General features: G+C 37.0%; 1 protein-coding gene across 5 annotated transcripts in view; it reads left to right on the top strand.

The window, feature by feature from the left end:
• Positions 1-21,086, top strand: part of MMS22L (MMS22 like, DNA repair protein) — an 88,634-nt gene that overhangs the window by 60,023 nt on the left and 7,525 nt on the right. For 3 of the 5 annotated variants that reach the window (XM_068184112.1, XM_068184109.1, XM_068184111.1), the window contains 7 exons: positions 2,490-2,680; positions 5,104-5,254; positions 8,024-8,166; positions 8,931-9,073; positions 9,222-9,381; positions 12,380-12,549; positions 19,156-19,367. In XM_068184112.1, the coding sequence (XP_068040213.1) occupies positions 2,490-2,680; positions 5,104-5,254; positions 8,024-8,166; positions 8,931-9,073; positions 9,222-9,381; positions 12,380-12,549; positions 19,156-19,367 (1,170 nt within the window). Of the gene's footprint in view, positions 1-2,489; positions 2,681-5,103; positions 5,255-8,023; positions 8,167-8,930; positions 9,074-9,221; positions 9,382-12,379; positions 12,550-12,634; positions 13,046-16,269; positions 17,333-19,155; positions 19,368-21,086 lie in introns of those variants that run through there. The other 2 variants (XM_068184113.1, XM_068184114.1) reach the window with 2 other exon arrangements.

Below are 21,086 nucleotides of genomic sequence, written 5' to 3'. Positions count from 1 at the left end.
GTTAGAAAAAAGTAGAAACCTGAATAAAAAGTAACTCTACTAAAATATTAATAAAATTGCATTTATTCATATTTTAGTGGAGTTAAAAATTGTGCTAGTTTGTAGAAGTATCTGGCTGCATCAGCTGCAGCATATATTGATGTCCCATCGATTCCAAGCATTTACCTTATTGCCAGCATTTGTGTAGGTTACTATGAATAAACATAAATACTGATTTGTACGTGTTGCCCTTCCACTGACACAGAGATATATTACCTTACTTTGGAAGTCTGTGCACCCTTCTACTTTGCATAGATGGCTAAAGGAGATGCAAGGCACTCGTCTTTGGAGAGGCAATTTAGAGGAGAGAAAAAGGTCTTTGTGCAGTTTTACAGTGTAGTGTGGGTGTAAGTCGGACAGAATTTGGTCCCAGAAGTTTTAGTCTCTGCATTATGAGGCATCGTGTTCCCTTTCCTAACAAAATAGAACAGAAAAGCCCTTTGTTTTTACTGTTAAACTTTTTCTTTTTGCAATAGATGAAAATAATTTTTTTACTTGTGTCTTTAGCCTTTCTTTTATCTTTTCATCATTTGACCTCTAGACCTCACTGTTTCTACACTCTTTTCTTTGTCTATTTTTTATAAGGGGATGCTCCCAAAGAAGTGTTGCTTGACTTTTTATGCTAATCTTGCTTCTATTTCAGTTCATGTTGACTTGGAGAATATGCCTTGTAAATAGGAATACCAACTGGCATACTGAATATAATCCTCAGTTTCTAAGCATTGATTGTTTTCACAGCATCCTTAAAGGGTAAGCTGTCTCACTATCCAAATATCATGGCTGGGAAACTGAGGCTAACAAAGGCTGTATGATTTATGTGAAGCCACAGAGGGAATAAATGTTGGGTTTAGAATTCCTGGCTTCTGTTCGTGTGTTTGGACTTATGCCATCTCTCAAAGAAATCCTTGATTCCTCCTAATGCTGCATACCTTTCCTTGTCTGTTAAATGTAGCCATTCGAAAAGTAGCTGGTACTCAATTCTCTCTGTCTGTCCTATTGAAACTAATGAATGCCTGCAGGCAGGCATAAGGTATCGTTACCTTTGACAGCCAGTATGTTTTATGTTTTAAATTATGTGTTGGGCAGAATTTTTGGATACTAATTTGATATAATGAGATGCGCTTCTAATATCAACTGTAGTACAGGAAGGCCTTGCAGCCAACCTACTCTTTATTTAAAATTATTCCATTTCAGATGTCCTAATGAGTGCTGTGAGTTGTGTAATTCTTTCATAATTTTCCTCTGCTCCCAGAAGGGGACTAGGAGCTGGAGTTTTTTCTATTTTTGTTTTGGTCTATTTCAAATTAGGGTAAGCATAAAATAAAGATCTAGGGGAAGTTTTTTGTGAAACAGTTGCTATTGTGAGAATGGCAGTTAAGAAAAAAACATTGTAGTCTAGAAATGTTAGTGTTAAGGCAATTCTAAATGCCTCTGTGGTTTGCCATTATCTTATAAATATCTTGACTCTGACTTTACAGTGCTGTTTATAGAATTTAATAAAGCAAATGTAATAATGCTGCTTGTGCTTTAATGCACAATCTCAATTGGGTTGACCAGAAGATAAATAGGAACAGGAATGATAGTGCGTTCCTACAGATTGTTTTTAATAAGCATGTTATTTAGTTGATCAGCCCAGTACTTTAATGCCTCCTATCCTGCTCTACTAGACAAATTTATTAATGTTCCCCCCCCCCCCCCCCATTTCTCAGAGAACATTGATTCCCTGCGGACATATCTCTATTAAACCTCTAGAAAGTCACAACTTCCAAATTAGATTAAGTAGCAGGAATGGTACTAGAAGAATCAAAGAAAATTGAGTGTGTTATTGAATTCATGCCACATTGTCTGAGGAAGAGATGGGAGTTATGTGTAGTGGTAACTTTTGTCTTTACTGTACTAACAAAGCTGTGGGCATTGCTGTCAAACCTAATTGTCTGCAGTGCATCAGGATAAAATGAATCTTTTATCTAAACTCATACCTCGTGAGATTTTACAAGTGACAAGTAGATTTCAGAAGGAAGCTTTACAATTGATCAAAATCATTTGCCATTATTTGCTGTACACAACTCAATCCTAAAAATCCTAGTGACAAAAATTTTAAAGAAGCACCAGCATTTAGATTGGAAGCAGACTTGCTTGTCATGCTAACAGTTGCAAAATGCAGATATTAATTTTAAAGCTGCCAATTTCTCATTTTGATCTGACATATTAAGAAGCATATAATTAATGGTTGACATTAGTAATTAACATTAACTTTATGGTGCTTAATATGCCATCATTCATCCATCAAATAACTGGTATGCATAATGTCTTTGCATAAAGGTTTTAATTGCTCAAAATGATCCTTCAGTTCTCAGACTCTACAGTTTAAAGTAGCTGTAAATGCGTTTTTAAAAGATGTGAATTTTTCATTTATTGAACGTAAACATTGTTTTTTTGTTTCTCCCTAGGAGCGTGCACCAACGTGTAAGCCAGGGACCTCAACTGGGAAACACAGCCCCAGACGCACAGCTTCCATTAGTGGCTAAAGAGCACCACCTTGCTGTCGCCAATGCTCTCTGGAGAAATTTCTTTCCCTACTTGAAGAGCCAGAGAATGTCACAGACGCCACCTTCCCCTCAGCTTGCTGATACAGCTGCAGGTTAGCACTGACTCTGCCTGCGACCTTACTGGATTTGGTGCTATTCTCTGGGTCACAAACTTTCAAGGAGTTTGTACTTTGGGATATTTCTCCTTCCATGTAGTAACTTAAGTGTGTATAAATGAAAAGAACCAGAATCTGTGCTGAATGTTTTGACAGAAGGAAGTATTGTAGTGTTGAATTCCTTTATAGGTTACAAACACATTGAGAATGCCAAAGGGGTTTGAAGCTATAAAAACCTGACTTCTTTTTCACTACTAGTCACAGATTATAATCAACATGCAAGTGTTATAAAATATAAATAAGAATACTGTTTTTTACTATATTCAGAATTTACTTGTTTTTGTAGAAGTTTATTTGTGTTGAACTGTTCACAGTGGTTGAGAGTCAAACTAGTTTTTTGAAAGTAGTTTTCATTTGAAAGCAATTTTAAAAAGGTTGCTTACTTGACTGTTGCTTTTTGCCAAACTCTTATGTTTGTGGTCATAAAACTATTTCATAATTCATTCTAATTATTTGTCTTGCTTTACACTGAAGGCTTTTAATCTTGAAGTACAACATTCCATATGTGTGTGAACTCCACATGCAGTGAGTCAGCTTGGCAGTGAATAGAAAGATATCCCAGTTTGATCTTTCACATCAGTAGCTAACAGGGCATTCTGCAGTTACAATGAAATCTTGTATCCAGTTAACTAAAATTCAGAAGAGAGAAACATAAAATAGTCTTTCCCATCATGGTATGAATTAGATAAAGTTACAAGCTCAGGAGTACTGAGTTGGTAATAGAAAAGCTAAAAGACCCTTCATTTGAAGCAGCTCCGTGGTAGTTAGGAGGCAGCTTTAATGAAAGAGGCAGCATGCAACAGTAGTGGTCTCACACTGCTGAAACATGTGTGAGAAACAGCAATACAAATCAAAGGAGAAGGTTGTTAATGTCAAAACTTTCATTCATTTCCTACAGTGACATAGATTTTTTTTCTATTTTTTATTAGCACAGTAAAATAGCAAGAGCAGCAAGCTATTATAAACTCCTCTGAGAAGGAGGGGAGTGCAGTTGTGACCTGCTTTGTGGAGATGTGTTAGGTAGCACTACAGAGATGGGCAAACCTTTCCCATGCTGTTTGAGCTTCTTGCCTTAAGGTTGCAGCCCAGAGGAGAGAGAGAGCAGCTGTCACAGCTCTCCTGCTCCCCCTGCCAGGCAAACAGCCTGGGCCTCACAGCACTGTTCTGCCTCCCATTTCTCCCCAGCCTCTCTTATGGCTGATGCTGCAGAAACGTGGTGATAATCTGGAAGCAGGCTGGTACAAATTGTTTCCTCACCTAAGGCAGAGTAGGGACTCTGTATGACCTTATTGTTTATTCTGAGGCACATAAGGAAATGGGAAGTCCTTCATGGTTTAAGGTAGTCTGTCCCTGTACTGTTAATTAAAACAATTTTATTGTTGTTTCTGAAAACTAGCCTTTTCTGTCTAATTTAAAGTCAGTTTGTCAATGCATGCAAGTTTATATTTATTTGAATTGGAGAATTTGGGAACTAATGAGCCCCTTTTTCACTGCCCTCCAAAGTCAGTTTTCCTGACTCATTTGATGCTTCTCATTTCCTGTAACCCAATAACTGTTCAGCATTTAAGATTACATCTAATTTCTGAGTTTTTATGAACTTGTTATTTGCAGTATTAATAATGCATTATATGTTTTTATTCTGGTACTGTTGGATACAGATTCTATAATAGACTTAACAGAAACAGCAAAAGGTTATGCTTCATTAACAAAATTCTGCACAAAGTACTGCCCCAGTTTCTAGATCTGCAGCAGTTATATGGAGATCCTTTTCAAGAGTAATTTTTTCTGTAGTGCTTTATTTATACAGTAACTTTTGATACATGAAAGTCTTCTAAAAATAGAGAGGTACCAGCTTTTACTGAGTGAATTCTTTCCAGATACAGTTTTTCACTGTGAGAAGTGTGTAAAAACAACTAAACAAATAAATAAAACTCAACCCTGTAAAGCACAGTAATACTTAAGTGTACAGGGCAAGATATAGTGGATGGAGGTAAGAAAAGGAAGTCAAGAAGATGAAAAAGCAGGTTTTAAGACATTGCAGAGGTGGTAAAACTATGCCTTCAGGATTTATAAACTGTGGTTTTGTGAATCTATTTAAAATTGCATGTGTTAGGATCTATTTTTCCTCCTTTGCCACCCATGTGTCTTGATGATTTACAAACTGCTTGGGATAGAGACTACATTTTTAACGTGGATACAAACAATCACTGTTGGAACAGTTGCCCAGTTTTAATTGAGATTTCTGGTACTTCCAGACTGCACATTAGTAATTGTAATTAATTTTCAGTACTCTTTATGGAACAGGGATTATACTGAGAAATGATCAAAATGGTGCCATGCTTTTCTCTCTTTAAAAACAGGTTTTACTCTCTTAGCTTTGGATATACCCAGCAAAGCCTTGTCAGATCTGCAGCCACAGCCTGTTCTGTCAATGATGCGGCTGTTTGGGTGGGATGACATGGTGTGGCCTCAGCTGGTGTCAAGATATCTAAGTCATCTAATTGAAAACAGGTGAAAAATTGTGACTATTTGTTTCTCCAGTACCTTTTCATCCTTCATTAGACTTGAGGAAAATCTTGCTTCAGACTGTAATGTTTCATTAAAATAGTCCAGATTCTTTGCATCTTCTCAAAGAGGATCAGCTAGTGCAGATTGCCCAGGACAATCCAGTCAAATTTTTATACACCTGATAAATTTTATATTCACTAAGTAAGTCTCTGTGAACCTAAGATGGACGGGAGGTGGTTGTTTTTGTTGTGTGCTTTTTTTTGCCTGCCTTGCCCACTTCTGAATCGGGTTTTAGAAGCAGGGGAGGTGAGAAATGAGAGAGAAAGAGGGAATATTTCTGTGTCGGACTCTATTTGAAAGTGAAAAATGTTGCACATTTTTAGGGTACATAGTGTACTAAGGACAGTAACTGTAAATCAGGATATGGTAAAGATTATTTAAGTGTGATTGACAAAGATGAGGCTTTGGCCTTCTTGCAGGGAGGTGTTAGAAAAGGTTGAATTTAGTTCCTTGTGTATCAATTTGGAGCTTGGGAAAGGAGTGTTCAGTCCTCCGCTATATTTCTCTTTCATGATTTTTATAGGATGGGTTTCATTCAAGGTTGCAGATACCTAGCATGTGCTGAATGAAATAAGAGGCATATAAATTCCTTTTATAATTTGAATTTTGTAATTTTGAATTTTGTTGCTCTTTGGGTGAGAAAAAGAATTTTTTCAAGAAAAAAATTTTGACTCCTAAACTTGAATTTTGGTTTTATTTAGGTCTTAAGGTTAATTACCAATTCTCTTCACTCAAGTAGGTGTTTGAAAGCAATTACTTAAGTATTTGTCACCAATATTCATTAAGCACCTGACATATTGTTAACAGTGTATACATAGATACATTGTTATCCTGGCTCAGCTTCCTTGTGAAAGGACAGTGAGTACCTAAGGCAAGATATTTTTAGTAGAATATAGAGGTATCACTGTTGTCTTGAAAGCACTTTTTTGTAGCATGATTCATGTACTTATTTACCTTACATAGTTTTATAGCAAAAGTTATCAAATTATCTAAGTGCTGGGGTCTTAAGACCTCATGGTCACTGTGCTCTGATAATTTTCTCATCAAACATTCTCAGGTAAAAAGTAAAAATATTCTTTTGTTTCCAATACCGTTATACCCTGCATGCTCTGGCAGCATATGCATGAGCTTTGGAATTTCTTCTGCAGTAGAGCCTAAACTTTCCTCTCCAGACAGATCCATGTTGTGTAGTGCATGATAGTGTTACAACCTGTCTAAACTAACTTTGAGCAGGTGAATAAGCCCACTGTTTTAAAAGGACCTCTTGCCATGCTTCTGGCAGGGAGTTATTGTTCCTTTCTTTCTAAGGATTAGGAGCATATTCCTTTCCAGTTCTAGGAAGATGCCTAAGTGGCCCACCTACCAGCAAACAAGAGAAACAAGAGTGAGACTATAACAGAAAGTGGTTTTTTGTCAGCCTTTGGGACCAAGTAGACTAGCTGTGTACATCAAGATTACACGAGACTGAACCTCTTTACATGATACTGCAAGTAGCATTAAGTCCATAGGCAACCTATTTGTTTTCTTTTGGTCCTAGAATTCAGTGGTTTTTTTTTTTTTATTTTATTTGCTTTCATTTGGTGTCCTTACTTATTTTGTCAATAGTACTTCAGCAGGGATGTTCAGACTAAATATACACAACAGATATCACTGGTTTTAAGTAAATGAAGCAGAAAAACCCCTCAACTTCATCAATGTTGTTTAGTGAGAAGTAGAATCCAGTTTGGTTTCCATCTGGACCTTTGTTGACATTCTGTTGTAAGCATGAGTAAAAAATCAGTAGAAAATAGGTAGATTTACATGTACACATATCAAGAAAGAGTACAAGCATTTTTCATTAAAGTTGAAGTATCTAGGACTGGCCAGGGAGGAAGTCTCTCAAATAAAAGGTGTAACTATTTTCAAGAACTATCCCTGACCTGAAGCACACATGCACCTCATTTGATAGTAATTGGGAACAGTGTGCAGCACACATGTGCTGTCTTTTAGCAAGGAGTTTCTCCAGAATTAATGATGCAAGGTTGATATGCATGGGAAAAACAACTGCAGCAGCTATTCTTGGTAGTGAGGCAAATAAAACTTTAGGAATACAGAGCAATAAAGTACAGGGACTGTGCATTGAGTGACTCTGGTCTGACAACTGACTGGTAGAATGGTAGCGTTTCAAAGTATATACAGCACGTTTGTGTGGGAATGGACATACTTGTGTGTGTATACATAACTAAATTAATATGTCTGTAAGTGTACTGCAGTACAGCAGTTTCCTTTCTCATCTCCAAGGTGCCCTTTTATGTTTCACTTTGGATCTGTTTTGAACATGGCATATCTTTATTTGCTAAAGCAGACCTTGTCTTCTCCATCTTTAATGTAGTTAGAACTAAGCAGATTTCAGAGTAGTATGGGACACCTGGGCTGGCTTTATATGAAAGGCTGGAGCAGTGTGAGCAGTGTCACTATGAAGTTCCAAGCTGATTCAGATAAACTATTTCCAGCATTGTACATTGTCAGTTTGGATAATACAGTCAAATCATCTATTGTTACAGTAAGGTATTTCCCATTGTGTGAATTTTCCTCCCTCTGTTTTTTCTTGTAACCAAAACATATGTACACACGTATATATATGCATCTACAGCCAAATCAGCCACTCTGTCACCTCTCTGCCTACTTTTATTAGATCTCTGTACCTTTTTTCTTTCTCTTCCACCTACACAGTTCACTGTGTGAAGCTTTCTCTAGCATGGGCTATACATCCTATGAAGCTTTGACAGTACGTTCGTGGTTTCGCTGCGTTTTGCAAATGTTCCTTGATCAACCAAGTGGCACCTTGGCTAAGACAGATGCTGAGAGAACAGTTGGTAAGTGCTCACATTTCCCTCATGTTTGCAGTAACGGGGCTATATTGCAAAGCTGGCAAACATTTTCAGCTAATTACAAAATGTATTTTTGTTTGTATTCCTTTACTTTTACCTAATTACAAAATGTGTTTCTTTACACTGCTTGTGCTATTTATTGATAGTTTGCCTGCTCTGCATATGACAAATTTATCACAAACAAAGATAAAAGAGCTTGTTTCCTTGGAAGCAAAGAATAAAAACTTGCTCCCAAGGAGACAAGTTATTTTTCCCCCATGGAGAAACTGCTCTAAAAAAAGTGAAAATCTGAAGCAAATAGTCAGAAATCATGCTGTGAATGGCCTAAAAGAAAAAGAAAAGGGAGGGGTAGGGAAACCTAGCTGCAATTAATTCTCCCCTTTTTTACATGGAATACTTTGCTTTCTTAGAGCAGTACTTCATCCCTTCTTCTAAAACCACTGCAGCTCTCATTATCTGTAGAACATGTCTTCCAGTCACTATTTCTCATAGACATTTTGCAGATTTCGAAAAAGAAAAAGAAACCCATCAGCTTGGTTAGCCATACTTAAAACTCTTTATTCTCTTATAAATTATATCAGAAAAGTATAACTGGTATGGAATTTTTTATTTGTCTGGAGAAATGCAGTTGATTGCCAAATCGTTGTTGTTTTAGATATTTTAAAATAATGCTTCACTTCATGATTTTGGGACTAAATTAAATCTAAAAGCATAACTGTATACTGTATTTACTGATGTGCTCTCTTTAGGAAAAGCCTACATGGAGCAGCTGACGGAAATGACAAGACTGATTTTTAAACTCTCAGAAGTAGAAAACATTATTTTAAAGGCTAATGTTGGACAGTCAGTTTTCAAGCAAGACCCAAAAAATGCTCTTGTCCAGTTCATTAAGGTACTGTACATCTACCCTGTGTTAGTTTCATAGGACAATTTCAGTGAAAAGAGACTATTATCAGATTTAGAGTGCTGAAAAAGAAATTACTCGCAGAAGTCTCATGAGAGACTGATTTATATTTATTTCAATGTTTTTGTTTTCTCAGGCTGTTGGTAGAACTTACAGTGGTCTTCAGACACTCCCTGAGAAATCTGCCATGGTAGCAAAGACTTTGGAGTATTTGGGTGATGTGTTAAAGTATGTAAAACCCTATCTGAAGGCAAAAGGACCTCCAGAAGGTCTGCAGCTTACATACTGGATCATAGGTAATTATTTTATACCTCTTATCTTTTGGGAAATAGTTTTAAAGAATCAGTAAAATAAATTCATAATACTTCTTTCCCCTCTATACTATCCAGATATATATTTGCTCTGTACTATTTAATGTTCGAAAAAAGAAAGTCATCAAGATGCTACAGTTGGATTGTTTTTCCAGATTTTCTTTAGATCCTGATGTCTAACCTCCATGTGGTTTTTGTTTATTATCCCTGCAAATCAGTATTTTCAAAAGGAAGATGTTTTTGCATTTTTCATTACTGAAAACCACCTGTTTTACCTAAACAAATTCAGAAACAGTGACATGAGCTGGTTTCTGGCTCTTTAGCTGTAGTGAGGATTGTTGTAAGTCATAGCAGTTCCTGAAGTTACAGCAATTTATACCCACAGTAGATCCGCTCTTCCCAGAGAAGGTCATGAAATCTTTTTGTATGAGGTCTCTTATTGTTTCCTTCCTCTGCCCACTAATTTTAAACAGAGTGATGAGCTCTGAATTGTTCCAGTAGAACATAAAAGTAAGTGTGCACCCTTCTGAAAGAATTCCAAAATTTAAGCCACATGGATTGAGACAACTTGCAGCTTTGGTGTTAGGTATCCTTGCTATGGGGCAAAGCCTGACTCACCAAAGAAAACACTGTAGTAATCACTTATTTGAATGGGTTTTTTCAATCATTGAATAGTTAAGGTAGAAGTGGAAGTGCAGCCAAGGAGTCATAGAATTCAGCAAACTGTAGGCAGATTTTGTTAGGGCCAATGTGGAGGGGTAAGGTAGAGTTTAAAACTGGTTTTAGGGAGTTTAGGAAAAGGTTTTTCAGCCAGAGAGGGATTGGGCACTGGAACAGGCTCCCCAGGGAAGTGGTCACAGCAGCAGCCTGACAGAGTTCAGTAAGTGTTTGGACAACATTCTCTGGCACATGGTGTGACTTTTGGTGGGTGTCCTGGCAGGGCTGGGAGTTGGACTTGGTGATCCTTGTGGGTCCCTTTCAGCTGAGGATATTCTGTGATAAGCAGTATTATGACAGGCTACATGGTATGTAGTGGAGTTATCTTAGTGGCCAAGTTGGCTTAAGTATGCACTTCACTTCTTTCTTGGAACTGCTTCTCTGACATGCACTCTGTACCTTACTAAAATGCAATTCTAGTATTTATTCATTAAGTGTGGAAGCACTGATAGCATGGAAAAAGAAGAGTGCTTTAATTATCAATGAATGTACCAATCTGACCCACTTAGCTTTAAAAACAGAGTAAACTTTATGTATCTTAAAACAGAGATAATGATTTGCATGCACACATGCACACACAGTTTACATCGTGATTCTAAGGAGCACAGGGAAAACATGACCAAGATGCAGAAAGTGCATCAAATGTACTGGAATTAGAGTTTTATAAAAATACTTAATTTTTATATTGTAAAATTGGCATACTTTGATACACAAGATGTATATAAAATTAAACATTTTTAGATACCCAGATGTGGGTTGGAGCCTTGGAAAGTAATTTTAGATTGGTATTTTCCTTTTTAGATGGATATTGTCCTTTTTGTTCTTTGCAGTAAGAAACGATTAATCTTCAATCATGCTGTTGTGTGCAAGAAAATGTCCTTTCTTTTTTATTTAAGAAAACATAAAGAAGGTTTAAAAGAAAAAAAAATATTCAAGTGTATTTCGATCACTGCTTCACATTCTGTGAGCTTGTTAAATTATAAGGACAAAGCACAAAACTTAACAAACCTAAACACCTCCTGTCTGTCGGCAGATTGTGTCTTGTACTGTCCATACATCACAGCAGTGATAATAGAAGGAGTACTTTCAGCTGGAATGACCATGTTTCTTTCAAAGCAGGAAGCTTAGACAACATTATTACAAGTATTGTTAGGTGATCGTTCTCTTTCTCTATGATTGATCATTGTGTTTTCTTTCATTCCACAAGATTAATGTTGTTTTGTGTTGTTTTTAGAGATGATAATGAATGACTTTTATAGATTAATAATATCTTGTAACAGCCTACTTTTGATTTTCCATTATTTTCAGTCTTAAACATGTTTCCTCGGGATATTCCTGTATTTTCAACCCAGAAAACTTCTTCTTGCCTCTAATAAAATATGAAGTTGAAAATGTTGACATAAGAATCTTGTTTTATTTAATATGTGTTTTGAGTATTAACACTTCTGAGTATGGAGTTAGTTTTTCAAGAAGAATACACCTTGCCTGCAATAAAGATGTTTTTCAAAGCTGGGGTATTTACAAATCAACACCTTTTTACTTTTTTTTTTTTTTTTAATCAAAAGAACAATCTTAAAACTGGCTCAAAGCTGAGCAAGTGATACATTATTGTGCTGAAAATAAGAAAGAGGTTCTCTAGGCTCTCAGTTCGTGAACTGTCAGCCCACAAAGACCTGGCAAGACTTAATTGAGTTGACTGCCCCTTGTTCTTCTTAATCTGCTGAAATTAAATGCAATTTGAAGGGTATTTAATGTTTTGCTAATGTTAAATTGCTCTGTGAGTAGTTGCTGATGTGGTGTTGCCACAGTGGTGTTAGACAAATGTAAAGGAAAGGCAAAGGCAGCATTTCTCTGTAAAAGGAATGAATGCACACAGCAAGGTAAATGTTCAAGTGCACGTGTGTTGATTGCAGTAGGGTTATGGATCAAGTTTAATTAAGTTTTCTGCAGGGATCCAAGAGACTCATCCTATCTTTAGCATTGCCGTACTTTTCCTAAAGCATCTTCACTTGCCTAAAAACTTCTAACTGTAATGTGTTGAATCAATATAGTATTTTATTTTGATGAACTGTAAATGGACTTTTGAGTTGTTTTGACTGGGATTTTTTTAACGGGATGCCATGGAATGAGTACATAGGCTTGAGACAATTCAGTTGCTTTTGCTACTTTCAGATTATCTAATTTAACATAATTGCTTCTTAAGGCTTTCTTAATTTTTTTTCTTAACTGTAAATTGGTTTGGAATTTTAAAAATTTTTTTCAACAGGATGTCTGGTAAAGTTCTGTGCACCGATACTGGCTACTTCCAAGGCACAGCAACTCCTGTTTCGCATCGTGGACTGCTTACTGCTGCCACACTCTGTGCTCCAGCAGGACAAGGAGCTGCCTGTGTCTTTGTTCTCTGCCATTCAGGAAAGCCTGCCTCTTTATCTCCAGGTAAATATCTCAGCTCTATTATCAGCACACAAATGAATCTTCAGGAAAAGATAAATATTGCAGGGGATGTTTTCTTTTTCCCTAGTCAGAACCAGCATTGACTGAATTTACTGAAGCAATAAGAGAAGTTGTTTTCTTCTTAAAGAAGTGAAAGGAAAATTGCCACCCATTTGGCTTTCCTCATTGCAGGCAGCTATGCTGTGGTACACTCCAGAGCTTCTGGTCTCATCACTGCATATAGTAAACCTTTAGCCAACCTGCTTGTTACACTGGTCTCCAATGTGAGGGATTTCTCAAACAGTGCATTAAGTAATCATAACATGGACTGAGAAAATTATTAAGATACAGAACAAGTATTTTAAATCATCCTTGACTTGGCTAACTGTAGATAGTTATAAATGAGATACCCCTTTTTTGTTGCTCTTAGGAACAAAAGAAAATCCTTGGTGTATTATGCCACTGGTTTGTCTTAATACTTGGAGAATATGTTTTGCTAAATCAGGTTCCTGCTGCTTATGATTGCATGACTAAAGCCTTCTTTCCTATTATTTGTCCCACTCTTCCCTCACTTACCCTGTCAGTTACTCTTGAAACTCTGTAAGGCTTGTTGATGCTGTAGAAAGAGACTAATATCTGCTGGTGAGAAAGAGAAAAGACTGTATTTTAAAATAAATAAGTTGACATGTTTTCCTTATAAATCTCTGTGTCTTTTTTGCTTACCATTTTCCCTTCTCCTTTAGTCTTCATTTTGATTGCAGTCTTAGCTCACTATTTTGCAGGATTGTATTGTGAAACAATGTAGTGGTGGCATTGTAAACATCACTTGAATTGATTAGTTTCAAAAGCAGTTCATTGTGATTGAAGGCATGTCGTATGGAAGTGAATATGGTTATGCAATGCTCTGCACAGTATGTTTTGCTTTATTGCTCTGTAGGTATTTTCAGAAGCTGTGTACATGTAGGGCCATCTGGACAATGGTATTAGCTTGGATTGTGTGTCCATTTGCTAATTTGGTATTTCAGTTGTAGAGCCCGTTTCTTTGGAGCTGGCACAGACAGATGTAGTCTTCAGATGAAACCACTTGAGTTGGTTTTGAAGTTTTGAGTGTTGTGTACCCTTGTTTCCTGTTTTATTTGTCAGATTCTGACTTCCACACCTCACTTTTGTACTCTTCATCAGTCTATTGCATTGTCCATGTGCTTTTCAGCTACGCTAGATGATCTTGTGTGACCAAATATTTTATTTTAGACAAACACTTCTTGTAGGGAACAAGTAATTTTTTAATTTGATAAACACTTCTGGGGAGAAGAAAAGGAAAATTTGTGAGTTATTTTTCCTGTTTCTATATGACACTTTAGAATTTTATTAATTTTTGTTTGTATTTACAAGGTTTCAATATTTTAAGTGTTTCAAAATGCTTCATTTATTCAAAAGTACTTCCTTCTCTTTTATGTGTAAAAGTGGGAAAATTCCAATTTAGAATCAGCTCAAAACAAAAATATTTCAAGATTAGTTTAAAAACAACAACAAAAAAATAACTCTTCTGAGATCATTTGAGATTGAATGGATTTTAGGCACTCTCTGAAATCTCAGGTTATTGTTTCACAGATGGCTTAAAGCTACATTCATTCCCGTTCACTACCATACACATTCTCATTTAATTTGCTTTAATGCTTCTGTGAATAGCAATTTGTGACTTGAATCAAATAGTAACTAGCCTTACAAAACAAACAAAACCCAAAAACCCAAATGAGCATATCAGATAAGTGATGAAACAATATATATGGAAGAGAAGATAGAGAAACAGAATTCTTTGGGAATAACCTCACCTTAACTAACCTAAACTGCAGGTGAAATGTGTGTTGAGGCCCCTCTTGGGTACCTGCCCTGTGCCTGGTGCTCATTTGTGGAGGTAGAGCATTGGTATTTTAGTGCAGGAGCCTTAATTCACCCTAATGTTAGACAAGCATTGTTCTGTAGATCTGTCCCTGTTAATACTCCAGTTTACAACTTAATCCTTTCACAGTTACATGAAAATAAAGAAACAGGAATTTGGAGACCATGCAAAGCATTTTATACATGCGAGTTCTTTATTTGTAGTCAAAGTATAAAAGCCCTTGAGTAGAATTTCTACTCAGCAGCCTTTCCTTTTTTATTTTTTTTTTCTTCTGAAAAGTTCAGGCTCTATCTTTTTTTCCTTCATCTTTTTTTCTTCTTCAGTTCCTACAGTGCAGGCTTCTCCAGCTTTGCTCAAAAAGACTGCTTCAGATCTCAGAAAACATTTTAGCTTTTCTAGCAATGACCTGAAAAAAATTTCCCTCTTTCCATAGTTTTTAACAGCTAATCTTATTTTTTTTGGTTTGCTTGATCCTTTTTTTGGGTTTTAAAGGGGTTTGAAGTCAGTCCTAGTAGCAGTTTATTTTACATATCCACTGATGCAACAGTTTTATGAAATTCTGTAGAATTCCTCAGTATTTTCATCTTTTAGGACAACATACAAAGCTCTGTCTCTCCACACAATGTAGTTTATTACTACACAATTCATCAGAACTAATGACTGTATTTCACTGTCCTTCACCACCCCAAACCTACAAATTTATTTGTTTAATTTTACACAAGCACACATAATTGTCAAAGGCACTAATTAAGACTGGATGTTGCATTTCTCTCTCCTCAGTTCAGACTGACTGTGCTTACTTGTTATGTTTGTGCTTATACAGAACTTTGGGCTATACCCCTGCCTTTGACAGTTTTTGGGCAGCTGGTCTGGTCTCTACTCTACAGGGAGCTTATCAAGATTTTTTTTTTTTTTTTTCAAACTCAGTCACTGATGCCGCCTTGTTAAAATAGCTTAGCTCTAGCAACTTTTAAACTTTTTTTTTTGGGGTTTTTTATCTTGCCTAAAGGGTTACTGTCTGGGTACTATTTCTTTCACGGCACATCTGTTTTGATAATACTTGATGACCTAAGAAAGATTTTTATTGAGATATAAAAATTGCCCTCAGAATTATTTGAATGACTGACTTTGGAAAGTAAAGCATGAAGAATGTGAATGAACAATCATTTTACAATTGTATGGGACTGTTCCTAATTATGAGATAGTGAGGCATGTAAATTTTAACGGTAGGTATTTCACTACTGCAAAAAGAATTTGAGTTGATTTGTGTGGTAGTGGATTGCTAAAATCTACCATAGGAAAGAACTGAAGCAGTGTAAGGAACTTGTTTTGGAGAAGAAATATTAATTTAAATATATCTTGCAGAATACAGTGTGGGTGCATGGAATAAGCACTGTATACATGATGACAGGGAAGGTAAGATACCCTGCTTGATTTATCAGTGTTAATCCTGTCCAAAGACAGAAGATTTGTTGATTTCTGTCTAAGTACTGAGAACAGCAGAAGAGTTTCATTCTGAGTAGTGCTTGGCCAATACACTTCCCAGTGATTGTAATGGCTCTGTGCAGGCTCAGCATTTGTCAGAGAGCAGACCTTAAAAGCCCTCCCATGAGCCACATCTGTGGTCTGATATTTGAGCAAGCTTATTAGTACATTTTGTGAATTACAATATGTATTTAATAGGAATTGTACAACATTAATTGGAGGACAGCAGATTTATTCCAAAAGCCGGACTTACAGTGTAAGTCATCATTAGGTAGCTTGGCATTTCTGCAGTGAATATTTCCAGTAATCCACACTAATCGGTTCTTTGCTCTCCACAGGTGATTTACAGATATACAGATAAATCAGAAGAGGCAGCTCTGGCCACAAAAGGTTCCTGCAGTGAACACACAGGAATCCATTGCCTTTCTGCTAAAATGAAGAGCAGATGATGTCATGCTTCTCTGCTCCCCTTAAAATGTCCTTTTTTTTTTAATCTTAGCCTCAGAAGATGGCTGAAGAGCATAGTTAAGGAAAAGACAGCAACTCTATCAACCCTTTAAAGTCCATCTGCTTTGTAGGGATTGTCCTGGGGGCCTGATGTGATTGATTTCAAATCTCTGGTCCAGAATTACAGTCCAGTTGCACGTGTGGTTTTTTTTTCTCTCATTTGAATGGTAGCTTCCTTCATCTCACTTAATTACTGGTGGGATTTAAAAGAAGAAATTTCTGTGTGATTACCTTGCAATCACATCCTTGGCCAGCACTGCCTAGGATGTTGTGCCATTGTAGCTGGAGATTTGCACAGGCTGTGCAGTGTTGGTAATTCATGCCTTGTGCCGCTTGGGATATGGTTGTCAGACCATGTCCAGGTCTGTTGCTCTCTGCACTTTGTAAGGAAAGGGAGGAGTCCAAAATAAAGGACACAGCGTTGACCTGAAGTCAGTAGACCTTTTTGTTCAAATGAGAAATCCAAATTCTTTTCCAATTTCTTTGGGATTCAGTTTCCAAATCAATTTATTTCAACCTAAAAAAATGAAAATGCTTTTATGAAGGATCAGGCTAGGTTTTTTGGTTCACTTTGAAATGAAATTATTAGACCTGCAGAAATTAGTCAGCATTCCCTCAGACATCTAAATTCTAATATTCTTTTCTTTTTATTGCAGCTATTTAATAAGTTTAGGATCATTCTTAAAAACAATAACTATTGCTAGTTAATAACTGATGTTTTCTTGATACTGTGTATCATTTTTTTCATCCTCAGTTGGAAGAACTCATTTTAGCAACTGTCATTGTTAGTTCTTCAGAGGTGCTGCATTCTTCATGTATTCCTGCAGGTATCCTCTGTAAGGTTGTGATGTTCTTTGTGTCCCTTTTATCCAGTAAATTAATACACTTTGTCATAGATGTCTGGGTTTTTTTAGTGTTAAAACAGTCTAGAGTCTTAAGGGTGCCAGTTCAGATATTTGGATTATGGAATATAATATGTCTTTTTGTATGAGCTTTACTACAGAAAGCACAGGCAACTCTTCTTTATGCCTGCTGCAATATCCTACTGAAAACATCAAACACTTAAGTTTACACACTAAATAGTCTGTCATCTCTAACAGTCTCTGAGTCTGCTCCTTGCCAAGAAGTAGCAGACTTCTTTTTTTAAGAATTCTGATACAGCAGCAGTTTTTTCTTACAATAATCTACTGTATGTACACAAAAGGAGGAGAAAATGTGAAGTTTTACTCAAAGCCTCAGTTCAGAGTGTTTTTTATCATCGAGACTTGCCAGAATTATCAAAGAGCCCCAGAAGTATGTGAGGTGAAACCCTTAATCCAAATCTGCATTCACGAGAGCCACCAACAGAAAGCTTCAGGCACCTCAGTTCTTGAAATTTCATGTTTCCTGTGTTTGTTTACTGTGGAACCAAAGGTGGGAACTTACCATTCAGTGGGACCCTCAGCTATGCCTCAGCCTGTTTTTTTTCCCCCCTGAATGTTCTGTCACATTCACACAGACAGGTATAGATGAAAATGTTTTTGGGGAGGGACTTCTATACAAAAAGCAACAGAGATATACTTTTTCCATAGCTGGAAAACAAAAGCAGCTTGACTTGATCTGTTCATTCCTATATTCGGGGCATTAGTTTACGTCAGCAACCATAAATATTCAGACAGATACTCTACCTACCAAAACTAGAGCCTGGATTGCAATACTAATGGAAATTTGAAGTACTGTTGAAATTGCTGTCTAGGGAGCTCTGTGCTTGACCTTGTTTTACACCATTATTCTTGTTGGACAAAACTATTGTGAAAACTGAGTTCTCAAGAGGCTTCTGTTTGTGCTGCTGACTGTGACCCTTGAGATAGGAGATCACGGGACCTTTTTATTTTTTTCTTAGTGATTTGTTCTTCTTGCTCTCAGTAATCAGAGGAGGGGGAAGGAAACAAGATCTTAACTTTCTCTTATGGGAACCCATTCCAGTAAGAATACTACTCTTTTTTTCAGGGATGGACCATATATATTTTCTATAACTACAGGTAGAGTTCAGATAAGCACTTTCTGGGCAAGTAGTTTCATTATGGATTTTTCTCTCAATCAATATAGCTTATATTGGATAAATCACAGCAGGTTTGGCCTTATCTTAAACAGAGTTTAAAACCTCCTCTAAATCCCTTATAAATGGTGCCTAATTTACCCTAATTTGTTCATACTATGAGTACATCTTTTCTTGTTGGAGCTCAATTCTAAGTGCTCATTTTTCTGCTATATCATTTATACAGAAATTTCACACAGTCCTTTACAAGCAGATGAGGTATTTATTCTTTCTGTCTCATTTTAAATCTTACCTGGTTAACATACTTTGACCAGACCACGTACAGGATTGAAAACAGAAACGAAAAGCTTTTGGGCACAGAAACTTTCTCAGTTCTGAAATGCCAAGGTTTTATTTTGAATTTGAATGGGAACTTGCATGTCCCAAAGCTTGTCTTCCAATATATTAGTCTAGTGAAAGATTTTTCTCTCCTTTTTAAGCCTTGCCTGCCTCTGTCTTCATTTGTAGATCATCCTATCTGCAGCAAATCAGTGATGCTTATTTGTCAGGCATAGTTACTCTGTGTGCAGCAGTTTACACAGCATGTAGTGAGTGTTTAGCATACAGTTGTTAAAGATTTATTCAACTGTATTGGTAAACATTTATTTAATTCCTCACTTTCTAAAATTTTCTCCTACAGGGCCTGTCCTTCATATGTTGTCAGTCCCAAACACAGGGTGCCTATTTAAATCAACTCCTTGGGAGTATTATTCGCCATTATTTTGGACGATTCCTCCCTTCCTCCCCGACTGCGCCTGGTGCCGGGCAGCATCCTCTGCTCACTGCTTTAGGCAGCTCCATCACAGCCCCCCAGCTGCTCCGTCTCCGCAAGACCACTTTGCATGTCATAAGGTAAGGACCAGTGGGATATGAAACATCACTTACTCAGGTTTCAAATTCAGATTTCACAAATAGCTCATGAGTTCAGGCCTCTGCTTTCCTCTCAGCTGATGGTGGCTCTTGGAAGAGTCTGGGAGTTGCTGGGCAAGGAGCAAAGGAAGGAGAGTGTTTATATATCAGGAGAGTAAAATTGGAAAGATTTGTGACAGAGTAATTAAGGATAAAAGTCTTAGGCCACAACAAAATATATTGCAGGAGGTCACATGAAAAGCAAGTCCTTTTCTAGAAAAATTGTGCTCCAATAGACATCATCACACATGTATCTCAGGCTGTACTTAGGGGCACAGAGTTGTAGTGCTTAGAGCTGCCACAGTTACCTGTGCATGGGGGGCCTTGTTGCTCTCTAAGTGTCAGGGCATACACAGGTGTGCCAGCTGCCCAGGGTACATGGAAAACTGGGGGTGTGGGAGGAGGAAGACAGGCAGGGAGACAGTATTTGTTCACTGCGCTGTCACCACTCATATTATGTCAGCAGCAGCTACAAATATCTGTTCCTGCTGCTTAGAGGCTGACACTTGGGTTTATGTACTACAGAACAGTGAACAATCTGTACTTTTTCTCCATGTTGGGAAAGGATTAAAACCCCCTCAAATACAGGCCTATATCCACAGTAATTGGATCTTTATTTGTTAAAGAGTGGGTATACATGTTGATCAGAAAAAGAATGTCAGTGCTGATCTTGGGTAAATATGATAGGCAATCTGAAAGTAAAACACGTATTATCACCTATTAAGGGAGTCAATTAAGATTTCACAATCTTAGTTCTGACATATTTTTGGATACCCAAACTTTGTCATCTTATTAAAGTTATTTTGAATGTGTGCATGCATGTATGAACATGGGGATTGAGAGTGGAAATTTCAGAAGGTGTAATAGCACTTGGTGATTTTTTAGATGTGTGAAACATTCCTTAGTGGTCTGGGAAGAATGAGTTAGAACAGCAGCACTCTTTTTTGCAAAGTGCTGGGTGGTCATGAGGCAGTCACAGGGTCTGTACACAAATAGGTGCAGTTTGTTTGCCTCTTGGCCGTATGAAAGCAGTGAATGTATTGCTGCTGCAGAGAGGAAAGAGAACCACACCATCAGGACTGTCTGACTCAGAGAGCTGTTGTAGTGGAAGAACACACAAAAAAAGTTGTGGGAAATTTTCAGAGTAATTAATGAGACAGAAGATTTCAGAGTTGCTAATATTAAATAAGACGGAGCACACGATACAAGAACTGTGGGTGTCACAGCTTTCATTTGCCAAGGCACACCGGTGCAATGAAGTACACAGAGCTCTGAAAGTCACATTTAATTTGAAAGCTATAGAAGCACTCTTAACTGAGTTTTTAATAAGGATGCTGGATTTTAATTGATGCATTGCTCAGCCAACATATGTGCCTTGTTTGAGTAGATAACAGTACCTAATATTAAATATTTTAAAATGTTTTTTGAAGGTTCTGGGAGTGCTCTTGCTGACTGATAAATAAATGCTGTGTTCTCTTTCACCTGCGAAATTTATTGTCTTCAGATTCCATTAATTTGTGGTGCCAAACCAACAGTAGTTCATATTCTTGTATTCTTTTTTGGAAAATGAACAAATCAAGGTGTTACAATTGGAACACTCCATGTGTGTTATGTTAAAAATTGCTCTTGTTGCAGATTGACAGATCACCTTTTATTCTTGTG

This window comes from Anomalospiza imberbis, chromosome 3 (assembly GCF_031753505.1).
Source record: "Anomalospiza imberbis isolate Cuckoo-Finch-1a 21T00152 chromosome 3, ASM3175350v1, whole genome shotgun sequence".
Taxonomy (NCBI): domain Eukaryota; kingdom Metazoa; phylum Chordata; class Aves; order Passeriformes; family Viduidae; genus Anomalospiza; species Anomalospiza imberbis.
Note: the sequence above shows the minus strand (reverse complement) of the source record. Positions and strands in the feature narration are given on the sequence as shown.